At 54.6% G+C, this 23,739-nt stretch overlaps 2 protein-coding genes across 2 annotated transcripts; both read right to left on the reverse strand.

Annotated features, from left to right (window-relative positions):
* Nucleotides 1-2,711: 2,711 nt before the first annotated feature.
* Nucleotides 2,712-10,973, reverse strand: SPATA20 (spermatogenesis associated 20). The gene is made up of 16 exons (XM_007941906.2): nt 10,897-10,973; nt 10,591-10,770; nt 10,419-10,483; nt 10,062-10,216; nt 9,838-9,981; nt 9,533-9,734; nt 8,899-9,029; nt 8,694-8,798; nt 8,384-8,458; nt 8,075-8,284; nt 7,801-7,993; nt 7,112-7,280; nt 6,605-6,816; nt 4,759-4,958; nt 3,273-3,353; nt 2,712-2,882 (listed from the first exon to the last, which is right to left on the reverse strand). The coding sequence occupies exons 1-16, from the start codon at nt 10,971-10,973 to the stop codon at nt 2,712-2,714; spliced, it is 2,370 nt and encodes a 789-aa protein (XP_007940097.1).
* Nucleotides 10,974-16,703: 5,730 nt separating this feature from the next.
* On the reverse strand, nt 16,704-22,520 carry EPN3 (epsin 3). The gene is made up of 9 exons (XM_007941909.1): nt 21,959-22,520; nt 20,728-20,846; nt 19,991-20,071; nt 19,614-19,742; nt 18,606-18,693; nt 17,889-18,162; nt 17,606-17,715; nt 17,250-17,480; nt 16,704-17,041 (listed from the first exon to the last, which is right to left on the reverse strand). The coding sequence occupies exons 1-9, from the start codon at nt 22,518-22,520 to the stop codon at nt 16,704-16,706; spliced, it is 1,932 nt and encodes a 643-aa protein (XP_007940100.1).
* Between the last annotated feature and the right edge of the window lie 1,219 nt (nt 22,521-23,739).

The following is a 23,739-nucleotide window of genomic DNA, read 5'->3' on the forward strand; positions in this document are numbered from 1 at the left end:
TGAGTGAGTGAGGCTCAATGAAGGTTTCCATGAAGGCATAGACTATGCACATTTTACTCAAGAGGATCCAGCCTAGTATCTGGCATATAGCAGATGCTTAATAAGTAAATCTCTGTTGGATTAATAACTTCCATGGGATGGGGGTGGGGTGGAGAGAGGCAAGACACTCTGAGTTTCGGGGACTCAGTTTCCCAACAAAGATATTAGCAGGTTGGCCTCCACATTGAACACTCCTGAATTTGAGGGAGAATCCCCTCCATGTAGATCCTGCTCCACCAGGTCCCTCTTTGCCCCTTCAGCCCTTTTGTGCCTCCTCCAGCCCCCACTAACCCACTCACCTTTACCTCTCTCTTGCAGCCCATCTGGCTCCCTGAGGACTGATAATCTTCACATCTCTCATACTCTGCTCAGTGATGACACAAACATCCCATTTAGTCACCTCAACAGGCTAGGGAGATGGGTGGTGGTTGCACCATTTTTCAGAATAGGAAACTGAGCCCCAGAAAGATGGAATTACTTAAATGACTGCCCAGACTGGGAGGGTCTAAAGGCCCTGGCCCACAGCTGCTTCAAGACATGCCTGCTGAAGAGCCATGGACAGGGACTACACTGAAAGGGACAGGCAAGGGAAAGTATGCAGCAGACTTGCACAGTCCCACCATCTGAGCAAGATTTGTGTTCAGCTTTGCCCTCTTTAGAAAATGGAAGCACTCCCATGAGAACCAACCCTTCAGGCCCTACATCCTTTTCCGAACCAGTTTATAGAATCCCACTGCCGTGTGTCTGGTGCCAGAAGGGAAAAAGCAGCTACAGCTGGAGGAGGATCGGCTGGAGGGGCAGGAAATGCACCGTCCTTCACAGCTGGGCCTCCCAGGGAAGGGGAAACCTCGATGGTCTTGGTTGTACCTTGAAGACCCCAGGGAGAACAAGATGTGCTGAGTAGCCTCAGGCCAGTCTCTTACCTTCTCTGATCCTTTAATGTCTATCCTTATGAAGCCAGTTGCAAGGGTCAGCAGGGCCACGGAGGCAAAATGGCTTTGCAAACTGCCAGACTGTCCCAAAGCCAGGCTAGGGCTGCCAAAAAGGCCACCTGTGCTTACCACACTCCTCCTCCCTCCTCGCAGCACCCCCTCTTCCAGGCCAGGTTCTGCTCTCCAGCCCTCTGACTTCCTGGCAAGGCTGAGAGGGTTCCAGCCAGAAAGTGGCCAGCTGACTTTGTTGGCAGGACTCCTAATCCCCACCAGATGGGCCTGGTGGCTTGCACTGAAGACCCAGCTGCCCACATAAAGCTTCCCCCAGTCCCAGTGGCCATATGTGGTGTGTGTGATCATGTGCAGGGGATGGTCATGGTCCTAGTGGCCCTTGGAGTGACCCAGTCCAGCCTCCCAGCTCCCTCCCCATACCAACATCCCCTCAAGCAGTGGCCTCATCAGGCTTCCTTATCCCCTGTGGCCTCCTTCGGCTCTCTGTGCTTCTCAGGTTTGAGGCTATAACAGGTTCCCCTGATCCCTGGAGGTCTCCACCTTCCCTTCCCCCAGGTCTGTCAGCTTCATCACTCTTCACCTGCCCTGCCCAAAGCATGCTTCTCAATCCCCTCCTGTAGGGGAAGGTGGATGAGGTTTCTGGGGTCAGTAAAGATGTGGGTGGCAAGGATGAACTCATGAGCATCTCTCAACACTGACATGCAAGAAGAGCAAGAAGGAGTGGCCTTCCTGGCAGCAGGGGACTCAGACCTGGGGCAGGGCTTCCAGTCCCAAGCACACTCCACATGAAAGTGAACTCTCCCTTGCATGAAAGGGGATGGACAATAGGACCTCCAGCAAGGAGGCCCTGGCTCTATCCTGGTGAAGCTAAGGGCTAAGTAAACCAAACTTACTGCCATCAAGTCATTTCTGACTCATAGTGACCCTATTTGGGTTTCCGAGGCTGTAAATTTTTATAGAAGTAGATCACCCTGTCTTCCTTCTGTGGAGCGGCTGGGGGGTTTAACCACTGACCTTCCGGCTAGCAGTCAAGAGCCTTATCACTATGCCACCAGAGCTCCAAGGGCTAAGGGGATAGTCCAAAAGAAATGTCATACTTCTGATAGTAGAGGCAACTATAACACACCAGAGTATAAGCAAACACTGTCTTTCTGTGAAAAATAAAAGCTTATATAAAGCAGTCCTGTCTCCCTGCCCCTTCTCCAGTTTAAAACAGGGGGGACGATGGGAAGGGAGGACAGGTCCTCTTCCCAACTATCCCCACTCCTAGGGCCAGGACTAGTCTTTCTTTCTCCTGGGCCAGTCCCCTCTCCCATCCCCACATTGGCCTTGCCCTGCTTGGTTTTGGTTCCTGACCTCAGTTTCATTAAGGCTGCAATGATCATGGGTGGAGGTAGAGTCAGCCTGGTGACTCTAGAAGGTGAAGGAGGAAGGAGAGAGGGGCAGAGAGGTCTGATGGGGGTTCCCAGAGAAAGTGGACCTGGGCTGCCGGCTCCCAGGTCAGAACCCAGGACCCTCCCTCAAAAGCAAGGCCTAGCCCTGAGATCACCACGGGACACTGTTAGGTTTATTCCAGGGTATGTGGATGCCCACGGAAGGAGCAGCAAGGGTGGCCGAGGTCACCTGGTAGCAGAGTGGCCAGGGATAGCTGCAAGTTGTGCAAGGACCTGAGTTTCTGGTCAGTTGGGAAGCACCGCCTTCCACCTCAGCCCCAGGGGATTGGGACAGTCACTGGAGTAGAAGTTTTCGTAGTTCACAAGGCTCAGTGATGGGCATTGAGCAAGCCTGGTTCTCACACACATAGGCCGTAGCCTTGTCCTCCAGCCGTCGCAGGGTGCTCAGGAAGGGCAGCTGTCGGGACAGGAAGCTCGAAGGGTCCCCGTCAGCCAGGATCAGCACCTGGGGAAGTGGCAGAGCAGAGAGGGTCAAAGGAGGGTGCACAGACCCCCAGTGAGGTCCACTGGTGGGGCATCTCTCCCCAAGCCTTCAGAGTGGCTTAGAGAAGGAAACACAGAGAGCTAGGGAGGAAGGAAGGTGTTCTGGTGCCATAGTGGGTAATGCATTTGACTGCTAACCAGAAGGTTGGCAGTTCAAAACCACCAGCGGAGGGATCCATGGGAGGAAGATGAGGCAATCTACTTCTGTAAAGATTTACAGCCTTGAAAACCCAATGAGGGTCATTCTAAGTCAGAATCAACTCGATGGCAGTGGGTTTGGTTCGGCTGGTTTGTGAGGAAGTGGGCTAGCACAGGGGAGATAGAGGGTGGGCCGGGCTCAGGGGATACATACCTTGTTAGGGACATAGACAGAGTGGACACACTGTATCAGAGCATTGGTGTCCTTGGCCTGGGGATCTCCACAGATCACAATCTGTCAGAACAACAGATTACTCCATTGTCCAGTGTGTCCAGGCCCACCAGGGCTCCCCTATGCTCCCTCTACTCCACTCTCTAACCCTAAGAATTTTTCTTTCAGCTTCTACCCTTGCCCTATTGGGGAAGATGATTTTAAGTGGAGTCCCCAAAACCTAGATTGCAGAGGTCAGAGTTCAGGGAAGAAGGAGGCCTAGGGAGAACCAGGAATGGGGACTCATCTCAGCATCCCCCTGACTAGCTGCTATAAGGCTAGGATTCAGTGCTTAGTAATTGGGAACACACACCTTATACACACACATACGAAGATACACAAAATGGCAATGTCACACACATAACAGTGTAGCTTCAAACAGGGAGAAACATAAACACACACAGGAGACCTGATACACTGGAAAATACACAAACATGAAGGAACTATGCAGAGTAGTCACACAGAGGTGCCACAGAGAGGCAGATACCACACATACAAACAACACACACATGGGGCAGACACAGAGGCAGAGATATGCAAGGAAACATGCAAATCTAGGCAACAAATATGAAGACAGACAGACACACCCATCCACCAAACCAAACCCACTGCCATTGAGCTTATTCTGACTCATAGCAACCCTATAGGACAAGGTAGAACAGCCCCATAGGGTTCCTAAGGCTGTAAATCTTTATAGAAGCAGGCTGCCACATCTTTCTCCCGTGGAGCTGCTGGTGGGTTTGAACTGCCAACCTTTTGGTTAGCGGCCAAATGCCTAAATCAGTGTGTCACCAGAGCTTCTTACACACCCACACACACACATATTACACAGAGGCAAATGCATACTGGAAAACACCCAATAAGGACATACCCAGAAAGGCAGGTACGTAGACACACACAGAGACACAGCCACAGGGTCACACACATCCATACACACAACAACATCACGTAGAGAGACACGCATTCAGATACCTATACATAGCCCCCAGAGCCAGGTACGCTGATACGCAGACACACACACAGGAACACATACACACACAGCAAAGCTCAGACACCCTCTCAGCCATCAGAACAAATTTATATATTTAGCCCCAGCCTCCTGCCCCCATACTCTGAGAGCCCAGTGACAGGCAGGTACCTGGCAGTGCCAGACACGAGTCTCCCCAGACAAACACACTCACGCAGGCACCTCCACCTGCAGAGCAATCCTCGCAGACATCCTACAGAGCCTGCTTCAGACACATGTACACACCCAATGGCAGATGGCTACACACCTGCAAACAGTGAGACCGCGCCCGGTCACACCTGCGCTCTAGGATAAAGGAGCAGCCCCGGGAACCACATCCCTTTCCCCCACCCACTAGTGCAGTCCCGACTCCCCTCTCACCCCAGCTCCCAATCCACATGCTGTCACACACACTCTTCCCACCTGCTTGAGGGTCTGCTGGTGGGCTGACAGAGCACGGACCATCTCTGGCAGTGCCACTGGGACACGGCGCATGCGTTCAGAGAAGGCAGTCAGCAGGCACACACACTTGTCCATCCAGTCCTTGTGGCCCGTGAAACCATGCAGCCGGAGCAGGTTGTGGGCCGACACAGAGTTAGCACTGGGCTCTGCCCCATCCTGGTCTGCAAGGCGGGGGTAGAGGGGGTGATGAAGGTAGAGGGAGTGGAAGCCACTGGGTCCCAGGACCATAACCCAGGACCGTAGCCAGAGCCTGGGGGATGGGATGGGGCATTCTAGAAGATCCCTGCCCACACTGCTCCTCTCCCAGGCCTGAGGGTTGAATACCAGCCCCTCATCCCCCCACATCCCCATCACAGATCCTTCCTTCTCTCACAGGCACCCTCAGCTCCACTCTTCTCAGGCTGAGCTGTTAGTCCCCCAGTCCTCCCCATTCCACTGCTGACATCTCGATCTAACCACCCTGCTGCTCAAACCAGAATGAGCATCACCTTGCCCTCCCTCCCTCCCTCTCTACTCTAATCTATCCACAAGTCCTGTCTGGTCTGCTGAGGACAAATCCAAAGCCAGCCACTTCTCCCATCTCTTACCTCTACCCTGGACAGTTTGCTAATGCTCCCCATTTCCCCTACCCCTATCTCTTCTCCACCAGCAGTCAGAGTGACAGAGCGGCCTTTAACCTAAACCAGATTAGGTCACAACCCACTTAAAACCCTTCAGAGCTATCCATTTCCTGCCATGGTCCACAAGACCCTCTGTCCTCCAGGGCACAGGCTCCTTGCCCCTCAGGCCTGTCACAGGCTAGCTGTCATCTCTGCCTGGACTCTCCTCCATCATCCAGGACCTCATGGCTCCTTCTTGCCCAGCAGGCCTCAGGTTATATGACATCTGTCACAGGTGTTCCTTGGCTTCCCACCATCTGAGTTGGCCCCTCTGCCGTTTCACTCAAGGCCCTTTCCTTTAGGCAGCTAATATTTATTGAGCACCTTGTATGTGCTAAGGAGCTCTGGTGGCATTTGACTGCTAACCAGAAGGTTGGCAGTTCAAACCCACCAGCCACTCTGGGGAAGGAAGACTGGATAATCTACTTCCATAAAGATTTACCACCTCGGAAACCCAAAGGGGTTGCTATGAGTTGGAAGTGACTGAATGGCAGTGAGTTTGTTGTTTTTTTTTTGGACTGTGTGCTAGGCCTGCACTAGACCCTGGGGGCACAGCAGCAGACAGAAAGTGCTGCTCAACAGGAGCATACATTGGAGTGGGGATAGGGAGACCATTAGAGACAGCTAAGTAAAGAAAGACACACTGAGTGATAAGTGCTACTGCGGAAAGTAAGAGGGCAGGGGCCCAGCTAGAGGGCTTGTACATCTTTATGGTACAATTTTAACTGCACATTTGTGTGTTTTTGCATGAAGCATTACTGTTTTTAGCTGTCTTCCCTACTACACGGTAAGCTTCATGAGAGCAGGGACCACATCAGCCTTGCTCACCAACACATGACTGAATCCACGCCAGTTACCATGCTAAGCACGTGCACAGATTAGATGACTTAATCTTTCCATCAACCCTGTAAGGCAGTACCAATGTTAGCTCTACTTTACATTTTAAGAAACTGAGGATCAGAGACATGATGAGACCAACCCCAGGCCACCTGGTGAGTAAGTGGTGGAAATGGGATGTGAGCCCAGGATGGCCTGGCCTGGCCCATGCCAGCTCTTCACCATCACACTCACTGAAGGCCCCACAGAAAACCAAGCCTCTGTTGAGCTCAGGATCCCAGGCCAACCCTTCCACCCTGCCCCTAACTGACCGTCCTTCAGGCGCAGGGGCAGGTCAGCCCCCAGCTCCGCCTCACTGCAGAAGTAACCACCACCTCGGGAGTCCCAGAAGAGCCTGTCCTGCGTGTCTTGCAGCCGCAGAGCCCACTCGAGCCATGCACTCTCCTGCGAGGCCTCATACAGGTCTAGCAGGCCCCGCACCACAAAGGCATAGTCCTCCAGGAAGCCCCAGCAGGGTGGGTTGCTGCAGGGAGAGGCATTGGGGAAGCTGAGGACAGGCCCCAGGGGAGAGAGGGGCTTTCACAGAGGGGGCCCTCTTCACACATTATTTCACTTAACCTATAAAATCTACCTCTCAGGTGGGTACCATTGGCCTATTTCCTAGATGAGCAAACAGACTCAGGGAGATATGAAAGCTCACAGCAAGATGAGTCGATGACAAAGCCAGGATTACAGGCTACTCAGAGTCAAAGACAGGGGCAAAGGCGGGCAGGGGGAGTGCAGGGGGACAAGCCCTCCCAGTCCGCCAGGCCCCCCACCTGTGCTCCACTGTCCCCCCAGAGCCCGCATAGCAGGTACGCATCAGGCGGCCGCTGGCCACGTCAAACATGTGCCGTTTCAGGAACTTGGCACCATTGATGGCGTAGTTGATGAGCTTGTCCATGCCCAACACAGCCCCGGTCACAGCATAGCCAGACACCATCAGCCCTGGAGAGGGGAGAGACCAGTGGTCATAGTGAGCTGGCTGGAGTCCTCCAGGTATATCCACCCCAACCCTTCCCAGGCCTCAACCCTGCTCTGGAGCAACACGGTGAGCAGGTAAGAGCTTGAGCTCTAGCACCAAGCACTGCTACTCACTAGTTGTGTGATCTTGGGTGGATTGCTGAAACTCTCTGTGCCTCTGTTTGCTCATCTATAAATTGGGGTAATACCTAATAAAGGAGAACCTACCATTTAGCAAAGAAACCCTGGTGGTGCAGTGGTTACACACAATGGTAACCAAAAGGTTGGCTGTTCAAACTCACCAGCCACTCTGAGGGAGAAAGATGTGCAGTCTGCTTCTAAAAAGATTTATAGCCTTAGAAACCTCATGGGGCAGTTCTATGAGTCAGAATCAACTCAATGGCAATAAGGTTGGGTTACTACTTAGCAGGTGCCTGCCATACACAAGGGGTTTGTGAAAGGTAATTTTACAAATGGGAAGAGGTCTCAGACACAGCCACCCTACCATTCCAGGCAGCCAGCATCTTAGTGTCCAAGTGCGGCCTTGGTCGATATTTCCGGGCCTGGAAGAGTTTCTCCAGCCCTGAGCTGAGCAAGGTCCGCACAGCATCGGCGTCCAAGCCAAAGCGAGCAGCGGTCAGCTCCTGCGAGTACCGGACATTCAGCACATTCTGGCCCTGCAGCTCCCCCTTGGGGTCCTGGAGAAAACAGCCCTTGTCTCAGGAAGTCCACTTGCTGCCCAGTTTCAGGACCCCTCCCATGGCCCCAGAAGCCCTCACCTGATTGGGGCTGATATTGCCCGCCTCCGTGAGCCCATAGTGCTTCATAAGAAGCTGGCCCGAGGTCAGCGGCTCGCTGGCGCCCAGCACGGGCTCGGGGAGGAGCTGCTGGATCTCTTTCACTGTCCACACATAGAAGGCACCCTCTTTGGGCCGCATGCCCCGCTCTGGGGGTGAGTCTGCATCCTCTGCACTATAGAAGCCTCCGGACTGTTGGGAGGGAAGATTTGGCTGGCACCAGCCTTAAGGGGGAATGGAGGCCCCAACCCCTCCCACAGCCAGGTCCGCCTGCCTCTGGTGGACACAGACCCGATGGCTTAGGCTCCTGGACACATATTGCAGGATGCCTTTGGCAACATCAGAGTAGAATTCATCACCAGAGATCTGAGGGAGGAAGGAGAAAGGGTATAAACACAGGTCACTGGGGAGGCCGAGCAACAAGGGGGATCCAATATTCTCCCATGAAGGAAGCCTGGGTAGTGGGCATATAGGAGGCAATTAGGAGTTGCAATTAAAGGGGAACTACAAGTTGCCAGAAAGGCCTTGGAAAGGACAGCCAGAAATGGGTGGACAAGCTGAGGTATGGGTCACTTTGCTCTGGGCTGGGGCCAGGGGTCACCTGGAAGGCCTGCGAATAGATCACTGCAAGCTGTGCCTGGTCATAGAGCATCTTCTCAAAGTGGGGGACATGCCACTGGCGGTCTGTGGAGTAGCGGTGAAAGCCCTGTGCCAGGTGGGACATGGGGCTGAAGGCTGTTCCCAGCTTCTGCCCCCATCCCAATGCATCCTGATGCCCTTTCCAGGGAATGTCTGGTCCTCCTCACCTGCCCCACATGGTCCCGGATGCCCCCATTGGCCATCATTTTAAGTGTATGTAAGGCCATCTGTTGGGCCCGAGAGCCATCCTGGGTGAGTCGATGGCTGAGCCAGTAGGAGAACAGGAAGCTCAGGATCACTGTGGGGTATCGAGAACACACAGGCAAAAGAAGAGGGAGTAAGGAGTACAATCTGGGTGGTCAGGAGGCCTTTAGAGAGGCTTGGGTTAGGAGTTCTCTGGACATGCTGAGGGTTGGGAGCAGTCAACCTAGAAGACAGAAAGTCATTGCCCAAACCAGAGGTCAAGATAGCCTTGGCCAACAAAGGGTTAGAAAGACACTGGCCAGACCAGGGCCAGAGAATCCTAAGCCAGGCCACAGCCCCAGGCTCACGACCAGACCTAGGATCAGACGTCATTATTCAGGTCAGGGTTAGACAGACACTACTGAGACCAGAGACCAGGTCTTCACCAGATAGCTAGAGGACCAGAGGCCACTGATAGGCTAGGGGTTAAGGAAGTCACTGGCCAATCAGAAGGAAGAAGGTTAATGACCAAGCCAGGAGTTGGAAGCTCACTGACAAGGATGGGAATCAGAAGGTAATTAGCCAGGCTCAGGTTAGGGCAGGTAGAGGTGCACTGACCTGGTGTGGGGAACTTGGGGGCCTCAGCGAAGCCACCATACTCCTCGTCGTAGCCCTCATCCAGCTGCTGGAAGCAGCGGGTGTTCATGGTGGCAGCAGAGGACGGCCCCTGGCGGTCGCCCATGCTGATCTCTGACCGGGCCAGCAGGGCTGCAGTGACGCGCTGGCTGTTTTCTAGCAAGGTGTTCTTGTTCTGCTTCCACTGCAGAAGGCAGGGCAAACCTGGGGGTCAGCATAGGATGGGGACCTCCTCACCCTCTCAGTGTTAGCCCCTAGTCCCCCAACCGTCTGCCACGCACACCTACCTGCTCCCGTATTCGGAGCAACACCGTTCGGAAGCCAACTCGGGTCAAGCCATCCTCAGGGGGAAAATAGGTCCCCCCCACAAAGGGCTGGAGATTGGGAGTCAGCCACACATTCATGGGCCAGCCCCCACCACTGCTGGTGGCCTGGCAGAGAGAGGGTGAAAGTGAGCATTCCTGGCATTTGTGCAACGTCCTGTCCCCAACTCCCAGGGGAAGGCACTCACCTGCACGAAGGTCATGTACACCTTGTCCACATCTGGCCGCTCTTCCCTGTCCACTTTCACGCTGACAAAGTCCTCACTGAGCAGGCGGCCAATCTCCTCATTCTGGAAGGATTCCTCTTCCATCATATGGCACCAGTGGCAGGTAGAGTACCCCACTGGAATGGGGCAGGTGCAGGGAGGTGGAGGAAGAGCGATGGGTCAGCAGTGGGTGGGTGGGTGGGGCTGCTCAAGGGTGTCCAGCTGGACTGAAGAAGCCTGATCTCTAGTCTCCTGGAAGCTCCCCCAGTCCCAGAAAACCCATCACCATCCACCACCCTTCCCCCCCAGCCTTTGTCCCAGGGAAGGTGGGCACGTTACCTGAGAGAAAAATTGGCTTGTTTTCTTTCCTGGCCTTGTCAAAGGCTTCTTGTCCCCAGGGGTACCTAGGCCCAGCAGGTTGGGGCATCAGTCATTAGATTGGGGTCTTGGAGAGGGCTGAGACCCCCAGATGCTTTGAAGTAGGGGACATGGCATCAGGAGAGGCACTCACCAGTCCACAGGGTTATAGGCATGTTGCAGCAGGTATGGTGACTTCTCGTTAATGAGGCGGTTGGGGGCTCTCTGAGGTGCAGACGGAGGGCAGCTGGGCCGGCTACCCTTCCCTCCAGCAGGCATGGGCACAGAACTAGCAACCGTCACACTTCGGTCCTTGTCCCGGGAGGAGCTACCCCTGGCATGGGCAAGTAAGACAAGCAGGTAAGCAAGCCCCCCCACCCCAGGCCTACCCCAGAGCCAACTCCATCTTACCCAGCTCTCTGGCAAATTTTCCCAGAACCTTCCATCCATCTTAACCCACCTTTCTGAACCCCGGGGGAGACCGTGGCCTTTGTGCTCCCCCTTGTGTTTTTGGGGGGGTGATGAGAGGTGGCTCATGGGGACTCCGTGCCAGGTTAGTCTCCCCTCAACCTCTCAAACCTGGTGGTGGGAAGGATGATGACTGTGAGGTCGTGGGGAGTCATAATGGACAGAATGGTCTTGGGGTTCCATTCCCTCCCCCTCCCCAGGGCTCTCTGGTCTCCCTGGAGCATAAACTGACCAGGAAGCTTCCCACTGCTGGCGGCTGGGCAGGCCAAGAGAGGTTGGGTCTAGGACTGGATGGCCTAGGTGAGGGGCACTCAGAGGAAAATGGACAAGGGGACTGCCTAATTCAACATCTACCCACTGGGGACTTGTGTGGGCCAGGTCCTATGCCAGACCCCCAGGACACTGAGAGAATCAGATCTCAGGGACCAACCTGGGAGGCTGGAGCTGTGGGGCAGACCCAAATAATGAATGACCTATCCACACAGCAATAGGACTGTGATGCACTTGATAAGGGCCTGTGGTGCTATTGGAAATAGGCACTAGTCCCGACGTTGGGGTTCAGGGACGGCTTCCTATAGGAAATGTGGGAACAAAGTCCCTGAAGAGCTTGCCCTTCTGCCTGAGGAGAGGGGAAAGGAGAAGGGAAGGAGGAGGTTACAGCCAGGCCTCTTCGCGGTAGCAGACTGAGCGCGGTGAAGGGCAGGGGAGGGGTTCCCGACCCTGAGCATGATGGAGGTGGTCTCCGCAGGCACTAGAAACAGGGCCCAGACGACTGGCACCCCGCAATCGTGGGGCGCGTCTCAGAGGTCGCTAGTCTGCCTGTACCTGCGGCTCGTGGGGAGCCCTAGACAAGTGCGGGACAACCGGAGGCCGCAACGAAACCAGGCCCCAACGCCCGGCATGGCTGTTCTGGGCCGTGGGCCGGGCCAAGGCGGATAGGAAGGAAGACGCTAGGCTGCAAGGGGCGGGCCGGGCACTGACTAGGCAGTCGCGGAGGACAGTCGCGGGGTGGGTACTCACCCGACTCGGGGCCGCATGGCTGGTCTCCGAGCGCCTCCCGATGGCCGCGCACGGGGTTGCAGGCTGGACGGTCGCAGGCTGCACTGTTGAGGCTTAGGAGGACCTGGGTCTATGCACAAAATTGGGCTGAGCACGACTGGAGTTACACCCCTATCTGAGGGATAATGACCTTCTGTGAGGAAAACACGGAGGGCTACGGGATGCTAGGGCATGGAATATGAGAACCAACCCGTGCCCCTTTTACAGAGGAGGAAAAAAAAAAAAAAAAAAAATGAGGCCCGCACTCTGGCCCAGGCCCACCCATCTAGCAAGTTTTGCCTTTGTTCAGCCTCCTCACCTCAAGGTCCTGCCCACCACAGAGTGCCTTGCTGAATAATAACACCTTCATTTAGGTTCTTCTGTATACCTTACTGGAGCTCTGGTAGCATAGTGGCTAAGGCACTTGACTGCTAACCAAAAGGCTGGCGGTTCAAACCCACCAGCCACTCCTTGGAAGGAAGATGGGGCAATCTACTTCCGTAGTGATACTGCCTGGGAAATCCAAGGAAGGGTCGCTATGAGTCGGGTCTGACTCGACAGCACATAACGATGACAACATATACCTTACAGGAAGGCCCTGGATGGTGCAAAGAGTTTGTGTTTGACTATGAACCTAGAAGTTGGCAGTTTGAACCCACCCAGCAGCACTTTGAAAGGCCTGGCCACCTGCGTCCATGAAGATTAGTCAAGAAAGCCCTTTAGAGCAATTCTGCTTTGTAACACATGGGGTCACCATGAGTTGGAATCACCTCAACAACAACGGGTTTTGTTTTTGTTTTGTATACTTTACACACTTGTCTCATTTTCTATATTCAGCCAATATTTACTGAGTGCTTCCCAGACACTCTGCCAGGCCCTGAGTATACAACGGTAGGCAAAGACAGACAAGGCTCCTATCCTTATGTTGCCTACAATCCATGAGGGAGGCAGAAGCTAATCTAACAATCATTCAAATAAATGTACAACCACTCTGAGAGTGTCATGAGTAAGTATAACAAAGGGCCTGATCTGATGGGAGGGGCAAGGGAAGAAGGCCTCTCTGAGGAAATCACATTTGAGTAGCCATGGGAGGAGACGACTTGGAGAGGGGCTGAGGGAAGTGCTGGGGAAGCAGGAGAAACAGTGTGTGCAAAGGCCCTGTGGCATGGCAGTCAGTCTGGGCTGAGGAACTGCAGAAGGCTGGCATGGCTGAAGGACAGAAGCAAAGAAAAACAGCAGATGAGGTTAGGAGATTTGGAGGACAGTGGCCAGGACTTGGAAAGACTTGTGAACTGTGGGAAGGAGCTTTGGTTCTTCATGAGAGCAGAAGGAAGCTGTGGAAGGGCTTTAGTAGAGGAGCGACTGGGTTAATTTACATTCTGGAACAATCCTTCAAGCTGCCTGGTGGAGAAAGGTTTGGAAAGGGTCAGGAGAGGAAGGAGTGGTTAGGAAGCCATAGCAGGACCCAGAGAAGGTAGTGAAGGCTTGAACCAGTGTGGTGGAAGTGGAGATAGAAGAAAAAGGATTGGAGGTCAATTGAAGAGGAAAAATCATCAGGATTAGGGGTAAGAGAGAGGGAAGTATCAAGGGTGATTTTTCAGGGTGGGGCTTGTAGGACTGCATGGTGGAGCCATTTACTAAGAAGAGGGATGGGCATTGGCCCAGGTAGGGGGTTCATGAAGTCAGTTTTGGACATGGTGGTTAGAGGTGCCTTGGAGACATGCACATGGAGATGACAAGGCTTCAGAAAGCAGAGGAGAGGTTGGTGGAAGAGAAGAATCAGGGTCATCAATATGGAGATGGTATGGGCATGGACAAGATTGTCCAGGGAGACAGAAGAGAAGAGGGCTCGGGCTCAGGCTTGAAGAACAAGGGTGAACCTGCGAAAGACACAAAGAATGGCCAGGTGGTAAAGGAACAACCAGGACAGGGTGGTGTCCCAGAGGTAAAGGGAGAGAGGATTTGTCCACATGGTCAAAGACTCCTGAGAAGCCAACTAAGGTAGGACCGAAAAAGGTCCACTGGCTTTAGCAACCTGGCAGCCGTCGATGGGTTTGGTGAACATTGTTTCAGTGAGGTCAGAGTGAGAACAGATTGGAGTAGACTCGGAAGTGAGGGGAAGAAAAGAGGAAATAGAAGGATGGGGTGGGCACTTGATGTGAGGGTGCAAGATAGAAAGATACTTTCAAGATGATAAAGCTAATTACAATAAATGGGAAGGATTTGGTTAAGAGAATAGGACTAACTCTAATAGGGAGAGATCACTGATACTGTGCAGTTCCTGAGAGCATGGTGGGGGTAGGGGTGAAGGGGTCAGCAGGCTGGAGGGCCTGGTGGACGTACCCGAGGAGCCTACTTCGGCTGCAAGGAGGGAGGTTACGATCAGAGAACAGGAAGTCTACTTAATGTGGAGAAATTTGGAGGTGATGACCGCGCACCAAAGTGTGGCCTGTGGACGAGGATAGCTGAGGTCAAGGGAAGGAGAGATCATCCTCTTGGATAATAGTTATGTGGGATTGAGGCAAGACCTGCGTGAGAAGAGGACTGATCCAGGACTGAAGCATCCCAAGAATGAGATGGAGTGGCAGCCCAGAAGTGGGGAGAAGGCAGGGGAGCCCAGAGCCACCAGCCTCTAAGGAGGAGGGATTTTCACAAGAGGAAGATGATCTTGAAGTAGTGTAGGGAGTAAGGCTACCAGCTCTTCTCTGTGGGAGACAAACCAGCACCCCATGGGAAGTCCCTGGAGAAGACAGTGTCCTCTGGACAGCCAGTTTAGAAGACAAGGAGGGCTCAGGTCAGGTCAGGGGCTGAGAAGGATGGAGCCTCAGATTTGGGTGTGGCAGAAGACAGAAGAGGGCTGGACTCTGGGTGCTGCTTGGCAAAACCAGGAATGTGGGGCATGGCAGGTTCATTCTTCCTGGTCAGTCTCTGAAGAGGGTGGGCCCAGGGCTGAAAAAACACTGGCCTGGGAGGACCCGCATAGCAACCTTATAAGGAACTCTTGTTCCCATTAACAAGTAAGGAAATGGAGGCACAGACACAGAGGGGTTAAGTAATTTACTCAAAGTCAGAGAACATAACCACTTATTACGAAGCAGTTATTAAGTTCAAAATGTGGGGCAGAGTTTTGAACCCTGTTGGTCTGACTGCTAAGGAGGTATAACAGTCACAGCTGGACACCCTCTCTCAAACACCAAAACAACTCCTTCCCCACCCTGACCTGAAGGAAGAGAGCCACATTGTGTTCCTAAAGGTCTCAGTCCCCCTCACCTCCACTTTGGTGTCTTTGTACTATCCAGGGTCCATTTATCTGCATCATCCTGGAAGCAGGTAGAGGCTGACAGTAGATTTCCTGTGCACCAACCCCCTTGGCATTGAGGACACATCAGTGTCCAGTGGTCCATTGGTCGGGGAGCATCGAGTATGAAAGGCGTGATCATGGTGGCCTGAGCACAAGGAACCAGGCCCCCAGCCCTTGCTTCCCAGACCCTACAGAAGCCCCAGGAGGGGTCCAACTCCCTCAGGTTGGTTGAGAGTGAGTTCCTTGCCAACCCTGGTGAAGGTGGAGGGTGGAGCAGGGAAATAGACCCAGCTTTAAGGTGACTCAGTAAAACAAAGCTGATAGCTCCCCTCATCTTCCCCCTCACCTGCCTGATGCTGCAGCTGTGTCACATGTCCCTGGCTTGTCTGCCCAGCTGCTCTGGGAGCTCCCGGAGGGTGTGGGTTTAGCAATATTTGGATACCTCCCAGGCCAGCCCAGCACTTTGTCCACAGTAGTCAGTCAATATTTGCAGAATTCAATCTGGGGCCCAGCCTGAAGCTTGGGGCTGTGGAGCCAGACTGTCTGACTCTGAATCCCAGAGTCACTTTGCTAGCTTTGTGACTTTGAGCACACCACTTAACCTCTCTGGGCCTTCCTCAGCTATAAAATGGTAGCAGGGCTGGCTGCATGGGTGAGAGGCCTGGACGGCTGCACAAGCCCCATGCTTAGGAGGCCCTGTGCTTGGTTTCACGCTCTGCAGATGCCATCTTGAAATTCGTACTCGTTTTTGAATGTGTTTTCACTTTGCATTGGACCGCGAAAATTATGTAGCTATGTAGCCAGTCCTAAGCAGGAATAACAGCATCTACCCCAGACAGCTGCTGCAAGGAGTAAATGAAATAATCTGCCCAAAGTGCTTAGCACATAACCAATGCGCAGTAAATGTTGGCGATATGTTCCAGAGCCCGTGTGTGATAAATGACTAAAATGACCAAATGACTAAGAGCCTGGGGAACAGCTGGAAGAGAAGATGCCAGGCTGAGTTGAGGGGGCGGCATTGTTTGAGAATGGCTGTAAGGGAAGCAGGAGCATTTCTGTGCCCCACATCGCTAAGTACTTGTTTTCCACGGCAGCTGGTGATGGCACGGTGGTCAAACCCTGCCGCCACTACCTCAAAAAAGCCCACGTCGTGAGAGCTGAGCACGTGCGTTCCAGTCTTTATTACAAGGGCGTGATTTCCGCCCCCTGGAAAGTCGCCAGGCTCTAGCTTCAGGAGCTGCAAGGGGTCTGCTTGAGGCCTCCATGAGTATTCAACTAGCACAATCGCGAGTCTTGGCGACAGCACTGGACCGAGTCTTACTCTGTTCACGCTCTCCTGGGCCAGGTTCTGGGTTGCAGCCTCTCCCCACTTCAGGCCTGAGGGGCGCGGCCTCGCAACCGCCCCAGCGAAGGGGCCACGGCCAGCGCAGGCGCAGAGCCGACCTAGGGCGGGGCGGCACTCAAAGGAAGGGGTTGGAGCCTGTCTGCGGGGGCGGGTTCAGCGGCCCCGTGGAGCCCGACTTGGGCAGCAGGGGTTGCGGTAGGTTTGTCAGTGGCGGCGGCGGGAAGGCGCCAGCCTGGGGGAAGACGCTGACCGAGGCGGGGAGGGTCACGCCGGCCGGCACGCTGCTGAGCGGGAGGGGTAAGGAGGCGCTGTAGGTCATGGAGCTCAGAGGAGCCCCGACGGGCCCTCCCACCGCCAGGCCCAGCGCTGGTGACCCGGTGCGCATCTGGTTCAGGGTTGGTCGGCCCTGCTCACCCCCGCCGAACGGGTTGGTGGGGGACGGGGTACTGAGACCTGCGGAACGAGAGTGGGTGGGTGGGCTTGGAGCGAGCTGTCTGTGACAGACATAGTCCTAAATAGGGAGGGTAGGGTGGCAAGATCCAAGGGCTTATAGTTAGGGAAGAATAAGATTCTAAGGCAGGGGCTGGGCTCTGGAAGGAGGGGCGGAGGAGAGCAGGACCCAGCACTGTTGAGGCCCTATCAGGGACCAGGAGAGTCCTACCTGTCAGGAAGGGGTTCCGGGTCTTTGCAGCCTGGGGTGTCTTGACCAATGAATCAAGGTTGACCAGGGAAGAGGCCGAAGGGCCCAGGAAGGATTCAGGAGTCCGGCACGCTCGGGCCTCTTTGCTAGGCTGCGTCAGCACTTCTCCCAGCATATCCAGGTCGAAGGTGTCTGGCTCCTTTGTGCCATTTTGCTTGGAACTGGGAATAGGGTCTCCAAACAGGTCCAGCTCTGAAATAGCAATGGCAGAGGTTATGGATGAAGAGAGGGACTGGCCAAGGGTGTAGAAGGAAGGCCAGCTCTGGGTGGGGTGCCCCACTCCCTGGGATTTCAATGTCCCCCTGCCTCCTGCTTACCCACAGGGCTGCTGGGCTTTCCAGAAGGCAGGGCCTGGGTACCCTCCAGCCTCTCCTTGGTTTCTGTGGATTCTGGAGGTTTGGCAAATGGATCGAAAGTCAAGGTACCGCTTAGAGCTGGTAAATGAAGAAAAAGAGAGATAAGAAGTTCAGGACTGTCTTGCCCCTCTCCAGGCAAGCGGCCCTCTTCTCAACCTAGACAGGGTCTGCTGGTGCCTTTGCACTGAAGAGAGAGGGACCCAGACGCCTCCTAACCCCTCACACACATGCCCTGGCCTTCTACTTACCGGGTGTGTTGGAGGTCTCTCTAGGGCTCCCCCAAAGGTCGGCCCCAGTGCTGGGGAGTTTGTGGTGGGGGGAGTTCAGTGCCCAGGGGTCTGTAGTGGGGGGTCCGGCAGGTAGCACTGGGGTCCAGCCCCAGGGCTCAGAGGAGGAGAGCGTAGGGGGCAAGTCCCATGGCTGGCTTCGGGAGAGGGCATTTCCTGAGGGGACTGGAGACCAGGGGTCTGCAGAAGGCCCCCAGGAGGAGCCACCTGGCTCTATGCTTGGCCTGAGACCTGAAATGGGAATGGCACAGGCATGAGCCTTTGCCCACCCTAACCCCCCTCCAGGGCCCTTCCTAGTTACCCAGCCCAAGTTGGGAGGCTATGGGACCCACTTCACAGATGGATCCTGACTCAGAACCATCCTGCCAGCTGGAGCCCATATTCCAAGGAGCCTGGGTGCCTAGTCATGGGCAATTCAGGCCACCTTTCTAGTAAGGAAAGCCAGGAGAGAGAGGGCAGCAAGAGAACATTTGCTGATTTTCCGCATGAGCTGGGCTCTTCAAGCAGACTCTTACAGCCATCACTACTACCCCATATCACAAAGGAAACTGAGGCTTGAGGATATGAGGGACTTGCCCAGTGGCCCTCAGATATGGGGAGTGCTGGCAGGTGGCTGGGAAGGAAAGGGCTCTCTGGGGACAGCCTGGGAACTTCTTGCAGCCCTGCATGCCCACCTGGGATGTCCCATGGGTCAGCAGAGCAGTGTGTGGAGGGTGGGGCTGGGGCGGGTGCGAAGATGTCGGCCAAGTCCAGGATGGAGGACTGTGAAGGGGAGAGGCAGCATGACTCAGAAGGGGGCGGGGCCCAGAGGGAGAACAGGCCCTGACCTGTCAGCCTAACTCCAGCTCATTCCTTTATTCATTCCACAAACATCTGTTAATGATCCCTTGCTCTGGTACCGTGCTTTCTACTTTTATAAACTATTTCCTCATCCATTTAGTGCCTGATTTTCACAACAGCCCTGTGAGGTAGGTAGGGCAGGTGTTGTGCCCATTTTACAGATGAGCCAGCTGAAGCCCAAAGAGGGGAAGCAATTTACCTGAAGTCACATAGGAGAAGCAGAGTTGGGATAGACATCAGCTGTCCTCTCAATCCAGCAGAAGGGGACAGTGAGGGAGAAGACAGATTTTACAAGGCTACTTCCCTAGGTCAGTGTCCAAAAGAAGTGATGCAACACTGAGCATTGGTCAGAAAGGGACGGAGATAAGGAGTAGCATGGACAGCTTTGGAGGGTGGCTTTGCTCCCAGTGGCCTGCACTCCTCTCTCCCAGAAAGTGTATATATATGTATGAGCTCAAGATGTTCTCAGCACCACATGCCTGAGCCCACCCTGAATCTTGATCCATAGCATCATATGATCCTGGAACGTCAGCGCTAGGAATGTTCAACATGTCTATCATACGGAGGCAGAAACAGGCCAAAACAATGAGTTGCCCCAGTCATCAAGTAAGTTAGCAGCAGCAACCTCTGAACCTTGGATGAGGATTCTTTGATCTCACTTTGCCTTCAGCCAGTTCCAGCCATGTGGTATGAGACTGGGCACTGCAATACCCTCCCCACCCTTGTTTATCTTTAATGAACACTTAAACAGTGCTTATTCTAGATGAAGCTCTGTTCTACAGTTATTCAAAATATTAGTTCATCTTCCAGGACCTAGTCCTGCACCCGAGCCCCCTCACTACCTGGCTGGTTTTCAGCTTCTCCTCCTTTCTCTCTTCTCCCTGGGGTTCTTGGTCTCGCCGATGGCGGCAGACTGCAGCCCCTGCACCATTGGCCATGGGGGAGTCATCTCCTCTCCAGGACCTCACTTCCTGTGGAAGAGGGGCAAGGAGACAGCATGAGTAGCCCAGGCTGAGCTTGAGAAGACCAGAGCACTAGAGGCCGGAGTCAAGAAGAGAGTGCAGGGTGGGAGGTGGCTGCGAGGTTAGGACCAGGTGCCCAGAGGAGCAGTAAGGACCACCAGGTGAAGCCCACCAGGTGAAGCAGAAGGAGTTGGCTGGGGCCTGGGTAGCACCTCCACCAGCAGCAAGATAGGTGGCCCAGGTGGCTCGGCCACTACCTTCTCATGCTCTTGCTGGCTCAGGCGCAGGGCCAGCTGAAGCTGTAGGTCCTCATCCCTGTGGGAGGCCGGAGGGACCGGCTGCTAGGGAGGAAAAGAGAGGTGAGCCTGGCCTAGTGCTCCCGCCCCTGGGCTAGACGGTCAGCATAGCCCAGCCCTGGCTAAAGGAGATGGAGAGACAGAAACGTCCATGTGGGTGGGGGTGGACTGCCTGCCCCCAGTTAGCAATGTGGGTGTGAGCTTCTGCCCACCTGCATCTGAGATGCAGCTTAAAAGTCAGGATTGAGCCTTTTCTGCTGGCCCTGCTGTGAAGCCTTCCGGGCTTCCTGTCTGGTCTGCCCAGATCCACAAAGGTAATGGCAGAGAAGCTATCAGAAGGACTGTCTCCACCTCTTCGCAAAGAACAGGACCCCTGTGGAGCAGCTGACGGTAGGTCAGCATACCCGAGTCCTAGGAATGTGACTGTCAGCAATGCTCCCCTCTCCCCCACTATGAGGTGGTAGGTCCACATGATACACTGCGTGCCTCCAGCCCAGTACATCACCGCCCTTTCTGGTTCAGGCTTGGAGGCAGTGAGGCAGTCCCCTCTGGGACAAACCCAGAACACAGGCCCTGTGCTGCTCTTGGAAGCAGGAATGGAGCTTTGGGACCCAGAGTTGGGGAGCCTAGGAGTCAAGGCACTTCTTGCCCTGACCTAGCTGTGGTGCCTCCCAAGCTGCCCCAGGATGGGACCTCACCTTCTCGGCCTCCTCACGGCTCATGGCCAGGGCCAGCTGCAACTGCAGCTCCTCTTCTCCTGACGTCTGGGGCCGGGCCTGCTCCAGGTCGGAGGTGTAGCGGGGGGATGAGGAGGAAGCTGCAATACATCAGGGCTCTGTGACCACACTGTTACCCACAGGCTCCTGCTGCCCTCTCAGAGTCTTATCAGCTGCCTGCCAGGGAGCTGAGGCTCAGAGAGGGGAAAGGGGAGGCAGCCAGGGGTCCAGTGGGCCAGGCAATGTGCTTATTTTCTATATGTTTTCTCCTCCCCTCCATGGTAAAGATTCCAGTCCCTCACTTATAGATGTACAGACAGCTCGAAAGTGCACCTGGCCCAGGGTCCTGCCGTAGGACTTGTATCCAGGTCCTTTCCTGCTTTGGGTCAAGGTGGGCAAGAGGATGAAAGGCCTCAATCAAACAAGGTCATGGTCCTCCAGTCTCTCAGCAAACTGTTGAGGGCTTTGTGAAAGGGAGGTCCGTTCCCATGTATTCCTCAGACCAGGGAATCCCCACCACTGGGGAGAGGAGAGGCAAGAACTACTCGGCTACTGCCCCCATTTTCAAGGGCAGTGCCCGAGTGGGAGGAATGGAGGGGAACGTGTTGATGGAGCACACTGTATGTGTGTGTGTGTGAGATAGGGCTGGGGGTGTTCCTGGGGTGTCTCATTTAATTCCCACATAAACCAATGGAAGTAGGTAAGATGATCCCACTTTACAGGTGAGAACACTGAAGTTCAGAGAGTTGGCACAGGTCACACAGGTGGTGTAGTGGTTAAGGCAATTGGCTGCTAACTGAAAGTTCGGTGGTTTGAACTGACCAACCACTCTGTGGAAAAAAGATAAGGTGGTCTGCTTGGGTAAAGATGTACAGCCTTGGAAACCCAGTGGGGGTTGCTATGAGTCAGAATTGACTTAATGGCAGTGAGTTTGGTTTATTTGGTTTTGACTTGACTCCAAAGCCGATACTTCTACCACTCTGCCACCCTAACGGAGAGCTAACTTCTTATTTCAATGAGCTTGTTGAGCACCTGTGTGCTATGTGTAGGGCATCGCACCTTGCATGTTACACTCCTCACCTCACCATATCCTGACAGCTTTCTGAGGTAGTACTGTTATCCTTGGTTCAGGGTTGCAGGAGTAGGATTGGAACTCAGCTGCCCCTCTTCCCTGGTCCCCCTATCCCCAACCACACCCTGGTGGCTCACTCACAATTGTAGGAAGATGGGGACCCACGGGAACGGCCATAGTCGTCGCCATGGCGTCGGCTGAAGCCCAGCTGCCCACTGCCGATGCCTATGCCCTCCAGAGCCATGCGCTCCTTGGTCTTGAGGGCATGGGTGCGCTCCTGCCGCAGGCGCTCCTCGTCTTTGAGCAGCGCCATCACCTGCTTGACCTTCTCACGCACGTTGACGCCCTGGTCCTTGCCATCACGGTCGATGTACTGGAAGTCCTTGAGCGTCTGGATGGTGTAGAGGTTCTCACGGCACTGGTGGGCCACCCGCTCAGAGCCCGTTTTGAGCAGGTAGTCCAGCAGCGTCAGCGCCTTGTACACGTGCCGCCAGTTCTTGCCACTGTCATTGAGCCGCCGCCACAGCATACCCATGACTTCGGCGAAAGCCACCGTGTTGAAGGTCAGGTCGGCGATTTCTGACATGAGTGAGCTGGGTGGGCCCCATGGGTCATTGCTGGTGGCCTCGCGCACCTTGATCTCCGCCTCCGAGTAGTTGTGCACGATATTCTTCACCTGGCGCCGCAGTGCTGAGGTTGTCATGGCTGGGGACTTGGAGATGGGCGGCCCCCGCCCCAGCCTGAGGTGGAGGGCCGAGGGCCACCGTCATGAAGTCACAGTCTTGAAGGAGAGGCCACCGTGCTCTCAGCAGGGCGGCAGCGTCCTTGGGTTCCACATGGGTCTGAGGAAGAGAAGGTCTGGGATTCAGGTGCAATGCCCTGCCTCACTGGTCACTCAGCCCCTGGCTTCATCAGGCCTGGCAGAGTGTCCCTGCTGCTGGGGACAGCCGTCAGCAGGCACTTAGGATGCCATTAATACTATCCGCATTCAGAGATAGGGAAAGTGAGGCTCAGGGAAGAATTAATGACTGTCCACAATCACACAGTTGGTAAGTGGGGGACCAGGATTAGCCCCGGCAGCCCCACCCCAGAGTCTGTGCCCTTATCAAGGATACTAAGGTGACCTCAGGGATGGCCACTCGCCTTGCTTCTGCTTGGCCGTTCCCTTTCTGCCAGGATCTAGCTTAAGAACTACCCTTTTCTGTTTCTCAGTATCACTTTCCTGTCTTCCAGGTGTGAATTTTTGTAGTTTAATTTATTCACCACCTATTACCTGGGGCCTTCTCTGAGGTAGGCACAGAACACAAGCCCTGGCCCACCCACATCCAGGGTAACAGACACCCACAGTGCAGGGTGGGAGTGTAGAGATGCACAGAATACCCAGCGAGGAAATCAGGGGAGACTCCCCAGAGGAGGTAATGGCTGAAGGGAAGGGTGAGGAGGAGTGAACCCACAGGGCAAGGAAGGGAAACTCAGGGAGGACACTGGGAGCTGGGCCATAAGGCAGGAGACAAAGGAGCATTTCGGGAAAGCTGACTCTCAAAGACATCTTCTAGCCAGCCCAACATACAAACGAGAACACTGAGGCCAGAGAGAGACGTGACCTGCCCAGTCTCCTGGTGTGTAGGTGGCAGAGCTGGGACTAACACTTAGGTCTCCAGAAAGACTGATTCAGTAGTTATTGTCAGTGTCACCCAGTTTTGTAATGAAGTTATCTGATTGTTGTACTGTCTCAGTCCCACCTTCTCAGCCAGGATGTAAGCTCTCTGAGGGCAGAGCCCATCTGGGCACACGGCAGACTTAGACTGCTGATGCCCAGCTGAGAGGAGGGTTAGGGCCAACCCGCCACCCTCCCCACAGCTTCAGGACCACCCCATCTGAAAAAGTATACCTAGGCCCAAGGCAGGAGCTCTGGTAGCATA

This window comes from Orycteropus afer, unplaced genomic scaffold, assembly GCF_000298275.1.
Source record: "Orycteropus afer afer isolate SDZICR_OR568_19922 unplaced genomic scaffold, OryAfe1.0 scaffold00085, whole genome shotgun sequence".
Classification (NCBI taxonomy): Eukaryota; Metazoa; Chordata; class Mammalia; order Tubulidentata; family Orycteropodidae; genus Orycteropus; species Orycteropus afer.